We start from the raw sequence: 17227 nt of genomic DNA on the forward strand, positions 1-17227 counted from the left end.
GCATGTTCCACAGTCTTGTGCGACCCCGAGTGCTGTCCCTACTGAAGTCCTCATCATCACGTGAGGTGGACGTAGTACTGGGAGGAGGGAGGGTTTCCGGAGATGAGTCTGTAGCCTCAAACCCAGGGACTGGCATTAGATGACACCCTTTATTAGATGTAATATCCCTGCTTCAAGATTAGATTCTAATAGCACAGTTGTCAAATTTGGCCCACAGCTGGCTTTGGATATTGAGTAAGGGTCTGATCCACCGAACACCGTGTCTCCTTAGTCAAGGCAAGCATTGGTCAGAGGTTTTAAACTTTCAGAAATCACGCCATTCATCCCCTTCTCCAAGCCCTCTTCAACTAGACGTGTTTCTCTGGAGAATACAATTTGGATAAGAGCCAGGCACTAGTGGCTCACGCCTGTAATTCTATCTACTCAGGAGGCTGAGATCAGAGGATCGTGGTTTGAAGCCATGGTTTATGGGACTCTTCTCTCCAGTTGGCTATCAAAAAAAAAAAAACACCAAAAACTGGAAGTAAGGCAGTGGCTCAAGTGGTAGAATACTAGTCTTGAGCAGAAAAGCTCAGGGACAGTACCTAAGAACCTGAGTTCAAGCCCTACGACTGGCTTGGATCAGATAGACTGGAAATGTAGTCAAGGTTGAGTGCCTGTTTGGCATGAGCCGGGACTTGGGCTCAATCACTAACACCACAAAAAGAGAAAGTTTTGTGGTGCTTTTTTTTTTTTGGTACAGGTCTGGGAATGCGCCTCAATGGTAGAGTGCTTGCCTAGCATGCATGAAGCCCTGGGTTCCATTTGTCAGTACCACATAAACAGAAAAGGTCTGAAGAGGCTCTGTGGCTCAAGTGGTAGAGTTATTAGCCTTCAGCAGAAGCAGCTCAGGGACAATGCCCAGGCCCTGAGTTCAAGCCCCAGGACTGGCAAAAAAAAAAAAAATTTTTTTAAGTATGATGGGGAATGAAAAATGCAGAGAATATCACCATTGGTTTTGCTTGTTTGGTTTGGTTTTGGTTTTATGTATTTTGGGGGGATGGGAGTCAGTTGTGGGGCTTGAACTTAGGGCCTGGGTGCTGGCCCTGAGCCTCTTTGTGTTCCAGGGTAGCTCTCTAGCACTTTGAGTGATTAATTGGAGGTAAGAGTCTCATGGGACTTTTCTGCCTGGGCTGGCTTTGAGCTACCATCCTCAGATCTCAGCCTCTTGAGTAGCTGGGATTACAGACGTGAGCCACTATGCCCAGCTTGCACTGAAGCTTTGAAGCAGACTTCATAGTTTTAGAAGCTCCCAATACTTAAACATCATATATTATTATTTGGAAGGACTTAGCTATCCCAAAATACTGCAAGTGTTTACTTGCCATGTTAAGGTTGCGTTTTGCTGTCTTCTGCTTGGCGATGTAATGTGTATGTTTAATCCTCTTTTTAAAACTTTACTTCAGGAAGGGAAAATGAACAGAAATTAAATAAGAAGACATATGCAAGGAAAGATCTGAAGACCGGGCCTTCGTTCACCAAGGAACTCAGAACACTCCTGGAGCATAACTTGGTGAAGAAACTCGAAAACTTGGGGATTCACTCAGTACGTTCATTTATTCTTGGTGTATTTGCTGGTTTGTTACGTTTTTGTTTTCCTAAATCAGGATGGATTAGAGGAGAGAAGGAAAGCTTGCTAGTGAAGCAGATTCACAGACACAGGTGTTGATGGCGGATGCCAGGATAACTATAGAGGAGATGAGAGGAAGGAAGGGTGGGGCCAATCAAATAACTGAGATCAGAGGAAACATTTACTCTTGAGGACAGAGACCTGAGTCCTGGGCATTTGAGTGGGTGGTAGTTTCACGCCCTGGGGTGAGAAAGGCTGAAATGAAACAGGTGATGAGATTCAAGATGGGAGGGAGATGGATTTGTGTATGAGGTACTGTTACTAAGCAACTAGCCCTTTAACTTTCTCCTGGGCTGATTTCCATCAAATCTAGACTAATTTTCTCAGGTCACCTATGGAATTATACATTAGTTCTATGCTGGAAAGTCACCTCTGATGACTTGCTCGTCCCCGAGGAAGGACCCTGAAACTTTCCGTGTGGGCCTTCAACCTTCTTTTCTGGTCTTCTCAGCCGGGTCTGCAGGGTTCATCTGTGGGACATGGCTTTGACTGTTTCTGCCTCAGCGCCTCTGTCCCCAAAGGCAGCCCTGCTCCAGTGCCTCACTATGTGACATTCCTTCTTAATCGTACTTGTGTGGCCCTCTGTCGAGTCACAGCCCGGCCTCCTGCTCAGGCCTTCTCTGCTGGCCTCAGGATTCCTCTAGCCTGCTGGATTCACTTGGTCCTTGTTACACAGCTTGATATGTCATTAGTCATCAGCAGCAGACGCATGCATGGTGAAGTTCTGTCGGTGGCAGGACTCGAGCTCCATGCTGGGACATCCCCTGCTTTACGTGCAGCTGGAGCTCAGGAAGCCTGGGTCACACGGTGGGCAGAGTTCATCATGACACACACCCACGGAATGGCAACACACCCCAGTTCACCGCGGCTCACTGCCCATCTTTCTCCTGCAGAACACACGGGGCATTCCGAGTGATCACCTGAACAGAGTCCTTAGAACGGTAGAACTAGGAAGACACGAGCAAGCAAGAAAAATACCAAACATCCAGCAAATTCGAGAATCTCTAGAGCACCAGGTCAGCTGTAAAATCGAGGAGAGGACATTGCTCTCTTCAGGGAAACCTGCTACCAACTGCCATTTCATTGCTTTGGGTAAGAGTTCATTGCAACAACCCCTTTTCTAATTTCCGACATGGTGTACAAACTTTGGCCTTTCGTTGACAACTCTCCTATTTGTACTGTGAGTGCTGGATCTAGGCTGTGGTTTTAAAAGAAAGAAGGAAAGAGAAAGGAAGGAAGGGAGGGAGGGAGGGAGAGAGAGAGGAAGGGAGGGAAAGTGGGAAGGACGGAAGGAAGGAAGGAAGGAAGGAAGGAAGGAAGGAAGGAAGAAGGAAGGAAGGGAGAGAGAGAGAGAAAGGAGAGAGGGAGGGAAGGAAGGAAGGAAGGAAGAGAGGGAGGGAGAGAGGGGAAGAGGAAAGAAGGAAAGGCTGGAGTTCATTTCCACGGCACCTTAGACAGGACTGTACCATTGAGTTTTGCTTTTCACTTCCTGTCAAGGCAGTGGAGACTCATGAATGCCCCCCTCCATTCCAGATAAGTACAGTGCTCCTCAGATGGACACCCCGCTGGCTGAAGAAGTACCCAAAGCAGTCCAGCTTCCTCCCCCAAGTAAACCACTGGTTAGACAAAGATCTGCTTTTACGGATAGGATGGCTGTTCCAAAGTGAGTATTTCCAACCTCATTGTTCACCTTAGCCAGCTTGGGGCCCCATCGTGTACGTGGAGACTGGATGCGTTCTCCAGTGCGAGGCAGCTCTGGAGGCTGGAAGCTGGAGGTCACGGTGGCACCGTGGACAAGTTCTGTCGAGGGATTTGTGCCTGGCTGACAGCTGCCTGTCTGTGTCCTCACGTAGGGGAGAGGAAGCTCCGGTCTGCCTTCCTCCTCCTGTGACCTTCTTGCCTCCAGGTACCACACATCGGGTTGCTGAGGCTCTGAGGCTCTGCGTATTGGTTTACTAGCTCCCAGGTATTGAGTTCGTGAATCCCACTTGCAGCTGCCTGTAGTTTCTGGTTGACACCAAGATACTCATATTGCAGATACTGGGGCTTGAACCCAGGGCCAGGGCACTCTCCCTTACTTTTGTTACTGATGGCTGGCACTTTACCATTCGAACCACACCTCTACTTCTGGCTTTTTGCTGGTTAGTTGGAGATAAGAGATTCACTGACTTTTCTGTCTGGGCTGGCTTCGAACGGTGATCCTCAGGTCTCAGCCTCTTGAGTAGCTAGGGTTACAGGTATGAGTCGTTGGTGCCCATCTTTGCTATGTTAGGAGCAAAACCAAAAACCAAACTACAAAAAATAATAACAATAAGTATTTATGTTAAGCCATATTCACTTGAGCAACATGTTTTTCTGTTTTTCTTTAGAAGTAAGAAAACCATCATAGAAGATCATTTTTCCAGAAAATCTTTATCTGCAGCGTGAGTACTTGGGGCAGGAGGAAAGAATTTTTAAATGTCTTTTTGCCCAATATGCCTTTCCCTCATAAATTAGTATGCTCGTGGTGGTTCACTAAAGCCATTGTGGTCGATCAGGCATAGTTAACTTGTGACTCCTTTGGGATATGTTATTTGCGCCCTTGCCTTTGTCCATCAGTTAGGTCAGTCAGTAGCACTTCACCGGCCTGCGGCCTCCATGTAGGCCGGGGCTCCTGTGTGAGACAGTCTCACCTGCTTCACCCCAGGGTGGAGGAATTGCTCAGGGAAAGCACATTTGAAGCCAAGGGATGAATTGAGTTTCAATGACTGGATTTATGGGGAGCATAAATTTCCGATTCGTTCCTATTGTTCTAGCTCCCCTTAAAAGTTAATGAGAGCTGGGTGCCAGTGGCTCACGCTCGTAATCCTCGCTCCTCAGGAGGCTGAGCTCCGAGGACTGCAATTGGAAGCCAGCCAAGGTTGAAAAGTCTCAGCCCATGAGACTCTTATCTTCAATTAGATACCAGAAAATAACAGAAGTGGAGCTGTGGCTCCAGTGATAGAGAACTAGCCTCGAGCAAAAAAAAAAAAAAAAAAAAAAGCTCAGGGACACTGTCCAGATCCTGAGTTCAAGCCCCAGGACAGAAGCTAATGAGGACCTTATTTTGTAGGTTCCTACTAAGAATCCTTGCTCAACTGTGATGCCACCGGTTTCTATTCAATTTTCTTAATTTTTTAGTAAGGTGGGATAGTGCTGCGTTTTTCATTGTATAGCTTCACAAATTAAATGAGGATATATAACTATTAAACTACGAATTATAGGGTACATAGGCTCACTCGTCATTGCCTTATTCCGGACCTTTTTCAAAGCACTGCATAGTAGAGTATAATCCAACATAGTTCACTTTCCATTCATTGATGTGTTGTCTGGAATTTAAGGACTCTGTGTAAGTATTCTTTAGCTGAACTAACACTGTCCTGGACTTCTATTTCACCTTAAAAAATGGGGGTGATAATCAGTGTGAGCCTACAGATGAGATCCTTTATGTGCAAGTATTTTGTGAGGTGCAGTCTGAAGGTGAGTTAGAAGTAAAGACTTAAAAGACAGAACAATATCACTGTGGAAAGTACTAGTTTTCCTTCACTGAAAAGTATTTCCCTTAGGCACCCTCAAAATGAAGGACATTAAGAAAAACAACACATTTGGGTTTAGAGGAGTGAGGTCATGACTTTTAACCAGTGCCACGTGGTTGTTAGGCCTGGATTTGGGGACCTCTTGGCCGCCTGGGTAGCTCCTAGGCCTCCCGTTGGGTGGGAAAAGCCATGAGACGGTTCCACCTTCCGGGACCTGTGGTTTGGGAGGAGACGAAGCCCTCCATCTCGGTTGTGACTTTTGCAGGACGCCTCCCTTCAGCTCCGAGGAGGAGCTGGAAGAGGACGACTTCATCCAGGCTTTTGTGTCCCCAGACCTGCTTCCCCTTCAGCTACCGAGAAGCAGCAAGAGCAGCTTCGGCAAGAGCAGCATCAAAAGCGACACGGATGGGACGGAGGGGAGCGAGATCGAGGGCTCCGACGTGTCTTCCAAACCCTCAGGTGTGAGCTTTGATCCTGGGAAATCCTCCGGGAAGTTTCACTGAAGACGGTGGTTCCCCTATCTGGGGAGCCATGGGCCCAGGGAGTCAGGGCCAGGAGGGAGGGGAGGAAAGGATGGGGAGCACTTCCATAGGGAGGAAGAGGATGTGCTTTGCATCCTGCCCATCTTCAGATTGAAGGAGAGGAAAGGGACTGGGCTGCTCTAACAAAAATACTACACACTGCAGGAGTCAGGGGCGGGGATTTACCCTGCCGGTGTTCTAGGAAGTCCAACATCTAGGCGTTGGCAAGTTCGGTTCCTTGTGAGGGTTCTCTGCCTCTGTCCTTGGCCCACGCCCGGCCTTCCTCTCCCGGTGTCTCTTCACATCTCGCTCTCTCCCCATGCATCTATCACTGTCCCCATTTCTGGTTTTATAAAGAGATTTTCATTGAACTACCTCTGAACTCTGCCTCCAAGTATGGCTGCATTATAAAGTACTGAGGCTAGGGACCTGATACAGGAATTTACAGAGACACAGTTCAGCCCACGTTCAGCACTGGGGGAGCTGTATAAGAATAGCTGTTCCAAGGTACTGTGTGCTCCGGAGGTGGGGCAGGGTCAAAGAAAGACAGATCCTGGTCTCTGGCTTGTGACTTCCTTTAGCTTTCTCAAAGAAGTACAGCTCATGGGCCATTTTTTTTCAAAAGAAGAAACGATTGAACGTAAATTTAAAATGACAGATTTTAAATGTCACTTAAGTATAATTATTGCTTCATGCCATGGATAATCTGAATATTATGTTCATTCATCTAACTATGTAAAATACAACTTGTGTATGTAAAAATAGCATTGTTTTGGATAACATCCATTTGTTCATGCAAGTTACCTCGTTGAAATCACAGAGGAGACTTCCTTTTCTGGTTTAAAATGAAGACTGGGTAGCTTCTCGGCTGGAGGATTGGGATTGACTTTTTTGAGATATAATTTTGAGATATATAATTTTATTGCTATTACTAAGGTGTTGTACGCAGTGGGCACCATTTCATAAGTCAGATGATGAGTACATTTTTTTTTGGACAATGCCCAGTTTCCCCTTCCCGACACTGCCCACCCGTTGCATAGTTGATTTTCCACATATTGCCTATTGAGTGCCATCACTGGGCTGTTTTCCCTTCCTCCCTCCCTTCCTGTGCGCACCCCCCCCCATGCTCCCCTAAAAAGAAAAGAAAGCAAAAACAACAATCTCCAAATACATCGGTGAATTTTATTTTGCTAATACATAATTATGTACAAAGCTTAGACTCTTGTCCAAACTGTAAGGGCAGAACTGCATATAGAATACAATTTTGAAGAAAGGCTTCCTTGACCAGTTTCTTTTGTTCCTATTAGTAACCTCCATTAAAATACAAACTGATAAAGTGGAAAAGATCATTCCACAGCAGAAAAATATGAATAAACCAATTGGAGGGATTCACATTCCTGACAAGCTTGACAAAAAAGAAGAATTCAAGGAGGAAGAACTAAAGGTAAGAACCACTGACTAAACACAACATTCCTCTTTGGATATGAATAAGGACAGTGAGATCGTTAGTGTGGCAGAGCTGACATGCGATGCGTTAGTGTGGCAGAGCTGGTATTGGGCCTCATTCTGAGTTCGTGCATTCCGTCACTCTGTAGAGAATCAGAGGCTCCGCGGCGGCTGCCTGGCGGTATAACCTCAGTAACCCTCATCTCCAGATCCAAAATGGGAAATGTCCCCAAATCCTAAACGTTATAAGCAGTGATAATCACAATTAGAACCCCCCCCCCACACACACACACCCTGTGGTAGTAGCATCTATGGCTCTGGGTTCAATCCCCAGCACATCTCCATATCCTTCAAAAGTAAGTTTGAGATTTGGGATTTCTGATTTTTAGATCAGGGATGCTTAGTAAAGCCTATGCAAATATTCTTAGGTCCAAAACCCTATATAAATCAAGAAACGCTTCAAGTCCAAGCAGTTTGGAAAAGAGACACTTGGCCTATAATAATAATAAGTCACAGACATGCCCCGTTCCCATTATATAGATTTCCAAACTTCTGTTAGGCGTTGCTCCCCACGCTCACAGATACAGATGGCTTGGATGAAAGCGCTTGTGATTGGCTGGACTCCGGGGCCTCGACACCCACATCCCAGGACTTTTCTTCTACTGTGGGATAAAGGAAGGTCTTTGTAGGGTCTCACTGCGCTGGGCGCCTTAAGTCCATGGAAGAATTCTTGATAGATGTGCGAGCTGAGATCAATGAAGGCAGACCTATGCACCTGCTGTATCCCAGAAGAGGCCTGAGCATTTCCACAGCACCGCCCCTGTCAGGAGGGGGTGGCGGGCAGATGCCCCTGGCTCTATTTTGAAAAGCTGTGTTGACGCAGTCTCCTAATTCTTGGCATTCTTCGCTTCGTTTTTCATTAAAATAAGATTTTATTCTTCTCCTATTCATCTCTGGAATCCAGAGCATTTTTATCAAACTACTGTGTGTATGTGTGTGTGTGTCTGTCTTGTGAGTGCTGGTACAGGGACTTGAACTCAGGACCTTGAGCTCTTGCTTGGCTTTTAATTTCCCCGCCTCAAGGCTGATGCTCTGCTTTCAACTTTTTGATGGTTAACTGGGGGTAAGAGTCTCATGGACTTTCCTGACCAGTCTGACTTTGAACCTGTGATCATCAGATCTGTCTCCTGAAGTTAGGACTACAGGTGTGAGCCACCAGCACCTGGCTTCAGACTACTTTTTATTAGTGCTCCTGACAGGAGTCATGTATCACAGGAGAAGCTAAGGCGCCCTTTGGGAAGGGCGTGCTGGAAATGTGGGGGGCCTTTTGGTGGGGGAGTGGTGCTGTTCAGCTCTGGTGGAGCTCTGATGGAGTCCTGCCTTACCGTGAAGGTGATTGGTAAAGAGGAGAAGCATACATTTCCTTGGCATGAAAACAAACAAACAGATGATTTGCTCAGCTTTCAAAATATGGCTTTCCAAATCTACTTCATTACCTTGTAGAAATGCCCAGATTTGAGGCCCCAACTTTCACACCCACCTTTCTTGTCATTTACTGTTGGCGGCTCATTCGAAACTGAAGCATGGTTGAGGAGCACTGTTTCTTTATTAATGGAATTTTAAAAATCACTCTATTGTTGTTTTAGAGGTGCCATACAGCGGGGTTACATTTACATGTAAGTACATTGTCTTTCACCCCGCGTCATCCTTTCCCTCATTCTCCTATCCCTCCCTCCTGTCTCCATTCACCAGTTGCATAGTTCACTTTCCTCAATGTCCAGGGGCACCACTTCTTTAAGAAACAAATTATTCTCTGTGTTTTTCTTTCCTTTTTTTTTCCCCCATCATGGGACTTGAACTCAAGGCTTGGGCATTGTCCCTGAGTTTTTTTGGTCTCCAGGCTGGTGCTCTGCCACTTTGAGCCACAGCACCACTTCTGGTTTTCTGATGGTTCATTGGAAACACGAGCCTCACGGGCTTTCCTGCTAGGGCCGGCTTGGAACGGCAACCTTCAGCTCTCGGCCTCCCAAGTAGGTAGGATTATAAGCATGAGCCACCGGTGCCCACTCCCCGTGTATTTCTTTCAGTGTGCAGATGTGGATGATGACGACTGGGACGGCTCATCCTTAGAAGAAGAAAAATCTCTGGGGAAAAAAACTGGGCAAGACCAGAGGTACCCTCCCCAAGTGAAGAAGGAATTCAGTTCTCTCCAAGTGCCATGTGCCTGGGGTGCATTCATCCCTCGCGAGCCCAAGGGAGAAGGTTGGTGGCTCTCTCGCTCTCTCTCTCTCTCTCTCTCCATTTTCTGTCCACTTTGTATTTCATCTCTAGAAGTAGTTACTTCAGTTATGCTAACATATCATCAAAACGCTACCCGAGGCTGAGGATATCTCTCAGTGATGAAGTGCTTGCTTAACACGCCCGAGATTCTACTTAACACCATACACAAAACGCAGCTACCACGATTGGGCTAACCAAGGTTTTGATGCTTTAGGTTATTTTAATAAAGTCTGAATAAGTTTATACACATACATTAATCATCCTTACTTAATTTCTGGCCTAACTTTCCATTTAAAAAAAACTTTGACACCAAGTGTGGTGGCTCATGCCTGTCATCCCAGCTACTGAGGAGGCAGAGATTGGGAGAACTGTGGTTGGAGGCCAGCCCTGGGGAAAAAGCCAGCAAGACTCCATCTCACCAAACAAGCAGGTAATAGCAGCGACACAGACAGCATAGGTTGAAGGACTGTGGTCTGTGATCAGCCCTAGGAAGAAAATCTTGAGACTCGATCTGAGAAAAAGTAAAAAGAACTGAGGGCATGACTGAACTGCATAGCAAATACAAAATCCTGCATTCAAACACCAGGACCTTCCCCTACACATACCAAAAAAATTATATTATTTCTTAAAATGACACGCAAATGTTCTCTTCATGCACCTGCGCCATAGAAATGGAAATTTCTGATCCTATACCGGAAAGAGACCGTTCTTGTGTGGCAGTCTTCCAGTATTCCTCTACTTCCTATTAAATATTTTTTGTCTTGATTTTTCTTCTTGGTTATTCTTGCAGCACCATAGATAGTGGGATAGATTACAAATGAAATTGCTAGCTGGAAAGTCACATGTACAAGTATCATCTAGAGCCTGGATCACCAAGAATTTAACTCTCAACAGATTCCCCTTCTTCAGTTAGAAAATCATAAATTTATATGTTCTCTATGCTCATTTATTTTGAGACAAGGTCTCATTGTGTAGCCCAGGCTGGTCTCAAACTTGTGACCCTCCAGTCTCTCCTTTAAAATGCTGGGATTGCAGGCTCATTTTCATTATCCAGAACACTGCTCGTGCCAGTCCTTGGGCTTGAACTCAGGGCCTGGGCGCTGTCCTTCAACTTTTTCCTTCAAGGCTGGCCTCCACCATGTGAGGCACAGCTACACTTTCAGCTTTTTGGTGGTTAATTGGAGATCAGAGTCTCACAGACTTTCCTGTCCAGGCTGGCTTGGAACCATGATTCTCAGTAGTAGTTAGGATTACAGGCATGAGCCACTAGCACCCAGCTCAGCTCAGAGTTATTAACACAACACAAATGTACCAAGCTGTCTGAACATCCATACCCCCACCTGAATACGGAAGAAGGAGAGCTGCTGCCCAGGTGGGCTGCAGGGTGAAGCCCACATGCCAAGCCCTGAGAGGGTCCTAGATTTGTAACCTACTCACAAGTAGATTTTTATAGTCAGCTCACTCCTGAGGGGACTGGAGCTGGGGATTCCTGACCAGATCCAAGCACTGAGTGAGGAAAGACAGCGCAACCAGGGGCGAGGCGTAGAAGAGCAGGGAGCGGAAGGGGTGGCGGTGGTGGTGGTGAGTTCAGTCTTAATCCTCAATGGAACCAGGAAAATTGAGGGGATGGGTGAGGTTGAGAGAGATAGAATGATGGAAGGGGTGACATTGATCAGGACACATTGTGCTCATATACTGAACACAGTGAATTGAAACCCCTCTGTACAACCTCAAGATAACAAAATGAAACTTTAAAAATGCACAGCGTGAAACCATCCAGCGTTGACCTCGTGTTTGTTTAACCACTGGGTCCTTCTCTCCTCCTTCCTCCCTCATTCTTTTCTCCCCTCCTCCCTCCTCCCTCTCCTCCCTCTTCTTCCTCCACAGGATTTCAAGATCATGAGCCAAACACATTACAAAGCAGCTTAGTCACTGTGACTGAATGGAGTGACTTTCTAGAAGTGTAACTTTCACATGCACACACTCTGAAGCCAGCAGCACCTCAGTTGTGGCCTCTGCCATCCCAGTGTTCTTGCCTTACAGGCTTCCTCAAACATCCGGAAGCTGACTCAGAGAGCTGCGGTCTCTCTTCCAGGGCACCTCGTACAGTATTGAAAAGCAAATCGTCGGCAGTATTTTGAAGTGGATAAAGGTGATTGACTCCTGCTTGAAAACAAAATGTCATGGAAGTCATAAAAAGTGTTTTCTTCAGAATGGTAGTCTAGTGTTTAAGTGTATTATTTTCAAGTGAAAATTTTTTTTTAACTTACAGCAGGTTTTGGTTTGAACTTAAGACAACTTTTAAAATAGTTTTATGTCTGTTGTCACATTGAAATGTTTAATACTAGAAAATTCTGTTAATACCTTGAAAATGGAATCCGTAGAATCTGAAAAAAAAAAATCCCAACAGTTAGGTTAGTTATTTTTCATATAGGAACTTCAAGTGATTAACTGTAGCTAGGCCCACATTAAACACATTTCCCAAAGTTTCCTGTCTAGTCTCAACTCTGAGCTTGAGCCCCCATAAGCATGTTGCTATTGAACAGTAACTTCCTGCAATACAATCTTAATCTCCGTTATTTTATGAATCAACTGTAGATGCCAGTTAGCTGCGTCCGAATATCAAGTAGAAAAGATTGAGCCATTACTTGAATATATGTGTAATTTGACTTCTTTTTTAAATGCTCAGCCCATACTATAAAATACCTCAAAACTCATTTAGTTACTTTCTTGAACAAGGACGTTGCCAGTCAGTTCCTAGACACTGTTCTTTACATTTTTTTAACACTTTGGTGGTAGTAGCCGTACTGTTTCCTAAAAAAGAAATTCTTAACTAAATGATTTGTTGGGTTCGGGGATGTCTTCACCTGTCAACCTTACCAGTAAAGCCCTCCATTATATCACTGTGCCTGTGGTTGCTCATTAGAGATGATTTCTGAACTAAGTTTCGGAGTGGGCTAACTGGGTGCTAGTGGTTTGTGCCTAGAATCCTTGAAGCAACTTGGCCTGATAAATTCTGGAGAGTCTGACCCACAGTTGACCAGCCAAAAACACTGGCGGTGCAGGTGTGACTCAAGTGGTAGAGCACCAGCCTTGAGCAAAAAAGCCAAGTGAAAGTGTAAGGCTCCGGGTTCAACCCCAGTACTGACAACAACAAAAAAAGATAATTTTCTCCTGAGGGGACTAAGGGTGAAGCTTGCCCTGGTAGACATACCGTATAACATCCTAGCTAGAATAAATCTGTTTTTACCTTCTGTGGGGCCATTACCGTGCAAATATAACTCACTTTGCATCCATATTCCTGAAAGTTTGAATGAATGCTGAATCTAGCTTTCAGGAAGGAGGACAGTGATAACCCACCCACAGCATCCGTGCCAGATAGCTGCCATGCAGGCCACTTTGCTCATTGGCTTTTTCCCCAATGTACTGAGCCTAGGGTTTGGGTTTTCCTTTTTAACTTGCACTGGTGCAGTCATTGCTATAATCCTCAGTCTAAAGATGGAAGAAAGAGTTACCAAGTAACTTGCCCAAAGCCACATACCTAGGAAGTGGCGAGAGGAGGCATTCACCCTGGACTCTTCCAAGTCTGTGTGCGCCGTGTCTCTGCTGAGTAAACCCAAGGTTTAAGCGGTGTGTCCCAGAAACCCATCCTTTAACTTACCTGTTGAATCCTATCATTCATTTATGCATTTACTAGATTTGGCTTTTTGGGGTGATACTTCAACCCCAACCCAGCTAACATGCTTCTGATGACTAACAGCTTTTCTGAATCTTCATCCCCTAACCTTCCCTAAATTCTTACGTATGATCTAAATGTCATCTTCCTCAGCTTCTAGTTGAAAATGACTCTTTGGCTTTAACTGTATACCCACATGACCCTGTCTCCAACCTGGTCCATGCACCTGGCCTATCTTGTCTTTTAGTTATCTTCTACTTCTTTTTTCTTCTTGTAATTATAAAGGTGGTGTACAGAGGGGTCCCTCCATTTCTGCATACTACCTTACCCTCCCACAGAAAGCTAAACAGACAAGATGAAAACAAAGAAAAAAATGATTTTCCATGTCCTGGAATTCATTTCTATAAATGTTATTTTGTATGGTCAGAGCCCCATAGGCAGGTTGTGCTTTTGTGGCCCTCTCCTAGGAGTCTCCTCCTTGGTCTCACTCTGTGTGAATGTCTAGCGTCTGGTGTGCTTTAGATCTAACTTCTGCGTCTAATTATCTTGTATTTATTTAGTTTGGTCATGGGGCTTGAACTCTGGGCCTGGGCGCTGTCCTTGAGCTCTTCAGCTCAAGGCTAGTGCTCTACCACTTGAGCCACAGTGCCACTTCCAGTTTTCTGGTGGTTAATTGGAGATAAGAGTTTCATGGACTTTCCTGCCCAGGCTGGCTTTGAACCACAGGTTCTTGGATCTTGACCTCCTGAGTAACTAGGATTATAGGCATGAGCTCTCAGCGCCTGGCTATTATCTTGTATTTCTGAAAAAGAAAAAGGTATTTCAAGGATTAATGTGGTATATGGAATGTTTTATTTGTTTCAACACATTTGTCCACTCCCTTTTCTTTCTACTGATACTTTGTCCATGAAGACCCTGGCATCTCCAAACAACGTGATGTTTCCTCTTATCACCAACACTTCGGTGAAGTGAGGTTGTCACTCACATGGTGACTCACTTTCAGACACTTGTTTACAGGTAACTTTGGTACCCTTTCTTACCCATGGATTGAAGCTCTCTTCTTTTTTTTTATTTATTTATTTATTTTTTTTTGGCCAGTCCTGGGCCTTGGACTCAGGGCCTGAGCACTGTCCCTGGCTTCTTCCCGCTCAAGGCTAGCACTCTGCCACTTGAGCCACAGCGCCGCTTCTGGCCGTTTTCTGTATATGTGGTGCTGGGGAATCGAACCTAGGGCCTCGTGTATCCGAGGCAGGCACTCTTGCCACTAGGCTATATCCCCAGCCTGAAGCTCTCTTCTTTTGCCCTGTACCATCCCAGCCAAAAGTCTAGAGGTTGCCAGTCAGTCACTATTGTGGCAAATTACATAAGCCCTTCGCTTTAATTTCCTTTTCTGTAGCTGCAGGACACTGAAGGAATGTACCACTGCATAGGGCACAGAAGATTGGTGGTCATGGTGTTCTATCTTACCCTCACAGCATGTGGTACATAGGGTTGGCCCTAGGAATAAATCTGTGACTTTGTTCTATCGTCCCTGGAACAAGTCTTGGGAAATGGTGAGTCTCTCCTATTACCAGTTAGTTGCTATGTGAGACACAGGAACTCAACCTCCCAAGTCTATAGGAGGAAGGGACCACGTGGGCTTCTGGACTTTATTTACTGGCCACCTGCAGCCCCATCTCAGCTGAGGTGGATGCTCTGCTGTTTGTGGACCCCACTCCTGTCAGAGGAACCTACACAGTTCCTTCCTTAAGGTGGATGTGCCACATAAATGGCAGCTACTTCTGGGTGGACCTCGAGAGCCCTTCGTTGAGCCACCATAATGAATGGCAGCCCTGACAAATGGGAATGAGAAACAGAAGCAGCCAACAGCATGTCTCTTTAGCACAAATGCCTTTTAAGAACTAGTCTCACACTGTCCCCCATTGTTTATACGACAGATTCCTTTTACTACATAAATGAAACAAGAAATGGGGGTCAAAGACCTCAATGTACAGAAGATCACTAGGGCTATAATACTATTACAAATACTTCTTGAACCTTTGATACTAAACGCTTTGCGTGTTCTTTAAATATACAAAACATGCAAATCTTGTAAATAAACCTGTTTATTTTTTATAGAAAGCCACAGAAAATGATTAGTTCATATCTGTAAGAACATTTACATCCAGACAATCAACAAGTTCTCCCAGTTCATACTTTAAAAATAGTCTGAGTGTTAATTACAGAAGGGACTTGATGGGACCATTTTGTGAACTGTTCACTTTTATAATAACTCAAGATACAGCTTGCCGGCAGAGCTCTTAGACGTAAGCATTTTTATCAAACTGTTTTGATGGATTTGTGGGCTTAAAATCTCCTTCTCCACCTTGATATTTTGTCCGAGAAGACATGACAGATGTGGGCCCATTGTATGTGTATCCCATTCTGAAAGGCAAAAATCAGAGGTTGGTGTAGATGCTGTTCTGTGCAGAAAGCAAACAAAAACCAGGCAAAAACACTTCTACCTATTTCTGTCAATAGCTGATTTCTGACCTTGAGACAAAGAAGTCAAAGTTGTCCAGTAAATTGCATGACAAAGAATCTCTGTGGAAGAAATTCCTGTGGCTGGGGATATGGCCTAGTGGCGAGAGAGCTTGCCTCGTATACATGAGGCCCTGGGTTCGATTCCCCAGCACCACATATACAGAAAACGGCCAGAAGTGGCGCTGTGGCTCAAGTGGCAGAGTGCTAGCCTTGAGCAAAAAGGAAGCCAGGGACAGTGCTCAGGCCCTCAGTCCAAGGCCCAGGACTGGCCAAAAAAAAGAAATTCCTGACTTACTCATTTGTTATTTTTCCAAAACTACTTTTTAAGACTCATCTTCCTTTCTGGTGCTGGTGACTCACAAGAGTAACCCTAGCTACTCAGGAGGCTGAACTCTGAAGATCTTGGTTCAAAGTCAGCCTGGGCAGAAAACTCTATGAGGCTTTTATCGCTAATCAACCAGCAAGCTGTCAGAAATGGAGGCATAGTTCAAGAGGTAGAGCACTAGCTTCCAGTGCAAAAGCTAAGTGAGAACGAGGCCCTAAGTTCAATTCCCAGGACCCTCCATAAAACATTTAAGCAATGTTTAAAAGTAGATTGAAAAAAAGCTTCCCGGAAACTGGTTAGTCGTGACCTTCACGAACAATTCCTGCCTAGTTGAACATTGTCATAACATTGGCACGGTGAGCTTGCCCTCAGTTGTAGGCTCATATTTATAATGATAAAAGTAGCTTAACTTCTTCCAGTTCTGGAGATTTTGAAATTTCTAAGAATCACATGTGCTATCACAGTTTGTCCCCCACAGACTATGACATAATGATTTAGATGTGTATAGTACTTTTTAGGGGTAGTTTTGGTCTCTCTTTACATACCTGGGTGTCTTGTTGTTGTCAGATATTGAAAAGCAAAATATGACACCACCAATTATGCAGAGTGTGGATCCTGCCCATCCAATAAACAGAGCAGCTCCTAATTCATACCTGTGAGAAAGTATTACACAAGTATTACAGCCTATTTAAGGGATAAACAAAAGAACATCACTAGCCAACGTGTGCTAAAGGCTCTTTAGTGCTATAAACTTGTAGCAACATAGAAGGCTTTAAACTCTTCTCAGGTGTTATTGTGGCCATTAAAAAAAAAATTCTTCTCCAACAGCTTCACAGGAAATAATGGTACCTGGCCAGGCAGTCAAAGCTTGGGTGTCCCGACTCAACCAGCAGGTTGAGTGCCATTACTGGGAAATTTATTTAGGCATGCTGTAGTTTGAAAAGGAAAGCTGTCTTCCCTTTCATTCCAGGTCAATTCAGTACATATTGATCAAGTACTAACTACTTGCAAACGATGAGACAAGGTGTTCCTAAAGGGCTCCGTGTGGAAATGATAGCATCTTCCTCGTCCCTGCACTCTAGGGAGATGGACAGAGCACACACACATAGCTTGGTGAAGCGAGGCTACTAAGCATCTCCGGACGGCAGGCCACAGCACTGCAGGTGTTCAAACCAGATGCAGAGATGGATGTGAAAGTCCCTTCCTTGGGGAGATCACCATGAGGAGAATAAT

The 17227-nt window shown here is 45.1% G+C and overlaps 2 protein-coding genes across 3 annotated transcripts in view; one reads left to right on the forward strand and one right to left on the reverse strand.

The window, feature by feature from the left end:
- Nucleotides 1-12408, forward strand: part of Dzip1 (DAZ interacting zinc finger protein 1) — a 47606-nt gene extending 35198 nt beyond the window's left edge. Inside the window, exons 16-23 of the mRNA XM_048341174.1 lie at nucleotides 1446-1585; nucleotides 2563-2761; nucleotides 3203-3332; nucleotides 4039-4092; nucleotides 5489-5682; nucleotides 7052-7188; nucleotides 9278-9452; nucleotides 11358-12408. Of these exons, the coding sequence (XP_048197131.1) occupies nucleotides 1446-1585; nucleotides 2563-2761; nucleotides 3203-3332; nucleotides 4039-4092; nucleotides 5489-5682; nucleotides 7052-7188; nucleotides 9278-9452; nucleotides 11358-11437 (1109 nt within the window). The 3' untranslated portion in view covers nucleotides 11438-12408. The remainder of the gene's footprint in view (nucleotides 1-1445; nucleotides 1586-2562; nucleotides 2762-3202; nucleotides 3333-4038; nucleotides 4093-5488; nucleotides 5683-7051; nucleotides 7189-9277; nucleotides 9453-11357) is intronic.
- Nucleotides 12409-15421: 3013 nt separating this feature from the next.
- Nucleotides 15422-17227, reverse strand: part of Cldn10 (claudin 10) — an 84103-nt gene continuing 82297 nt past the window's right edge. For both annotated transcript variants that reach the window (XM_048341176.1, XM_048341175.1), the window contains exons 4-5: nucleotides 16540-16647; nucleotides 15422-15570 (exon numbers count right to left, since the gene is read on the reverse strand). In XM_048341176.1, coding sequence (XP_048197133.1) covers nucleotides 15447-15570; nucleotides 16540-16647 — 232 coding nt within the window. In that variant the 3' untranslated portion in view covers nucleotides 15422-15446. The remainder of the gene's footprint in view (nucleotides 15571-16539; nucleotides 16648-17227) is intronic.

This window comes from Perognathus longimembris, chromosome 3 (assembly GCF_023159225.1).
Source record: "Perognathus longimembris pacificus isolate PPM17 chromosome 3, ASM2315922v1, whole genome shotgun sequence".
Taxonomy (NCBI): domain Eukaryota; kingdom Metazoa; phylum Chordata; class Mammalia; order Rodentia; family Heteromyidae; genus Perognathus; species Perognathus longimembris.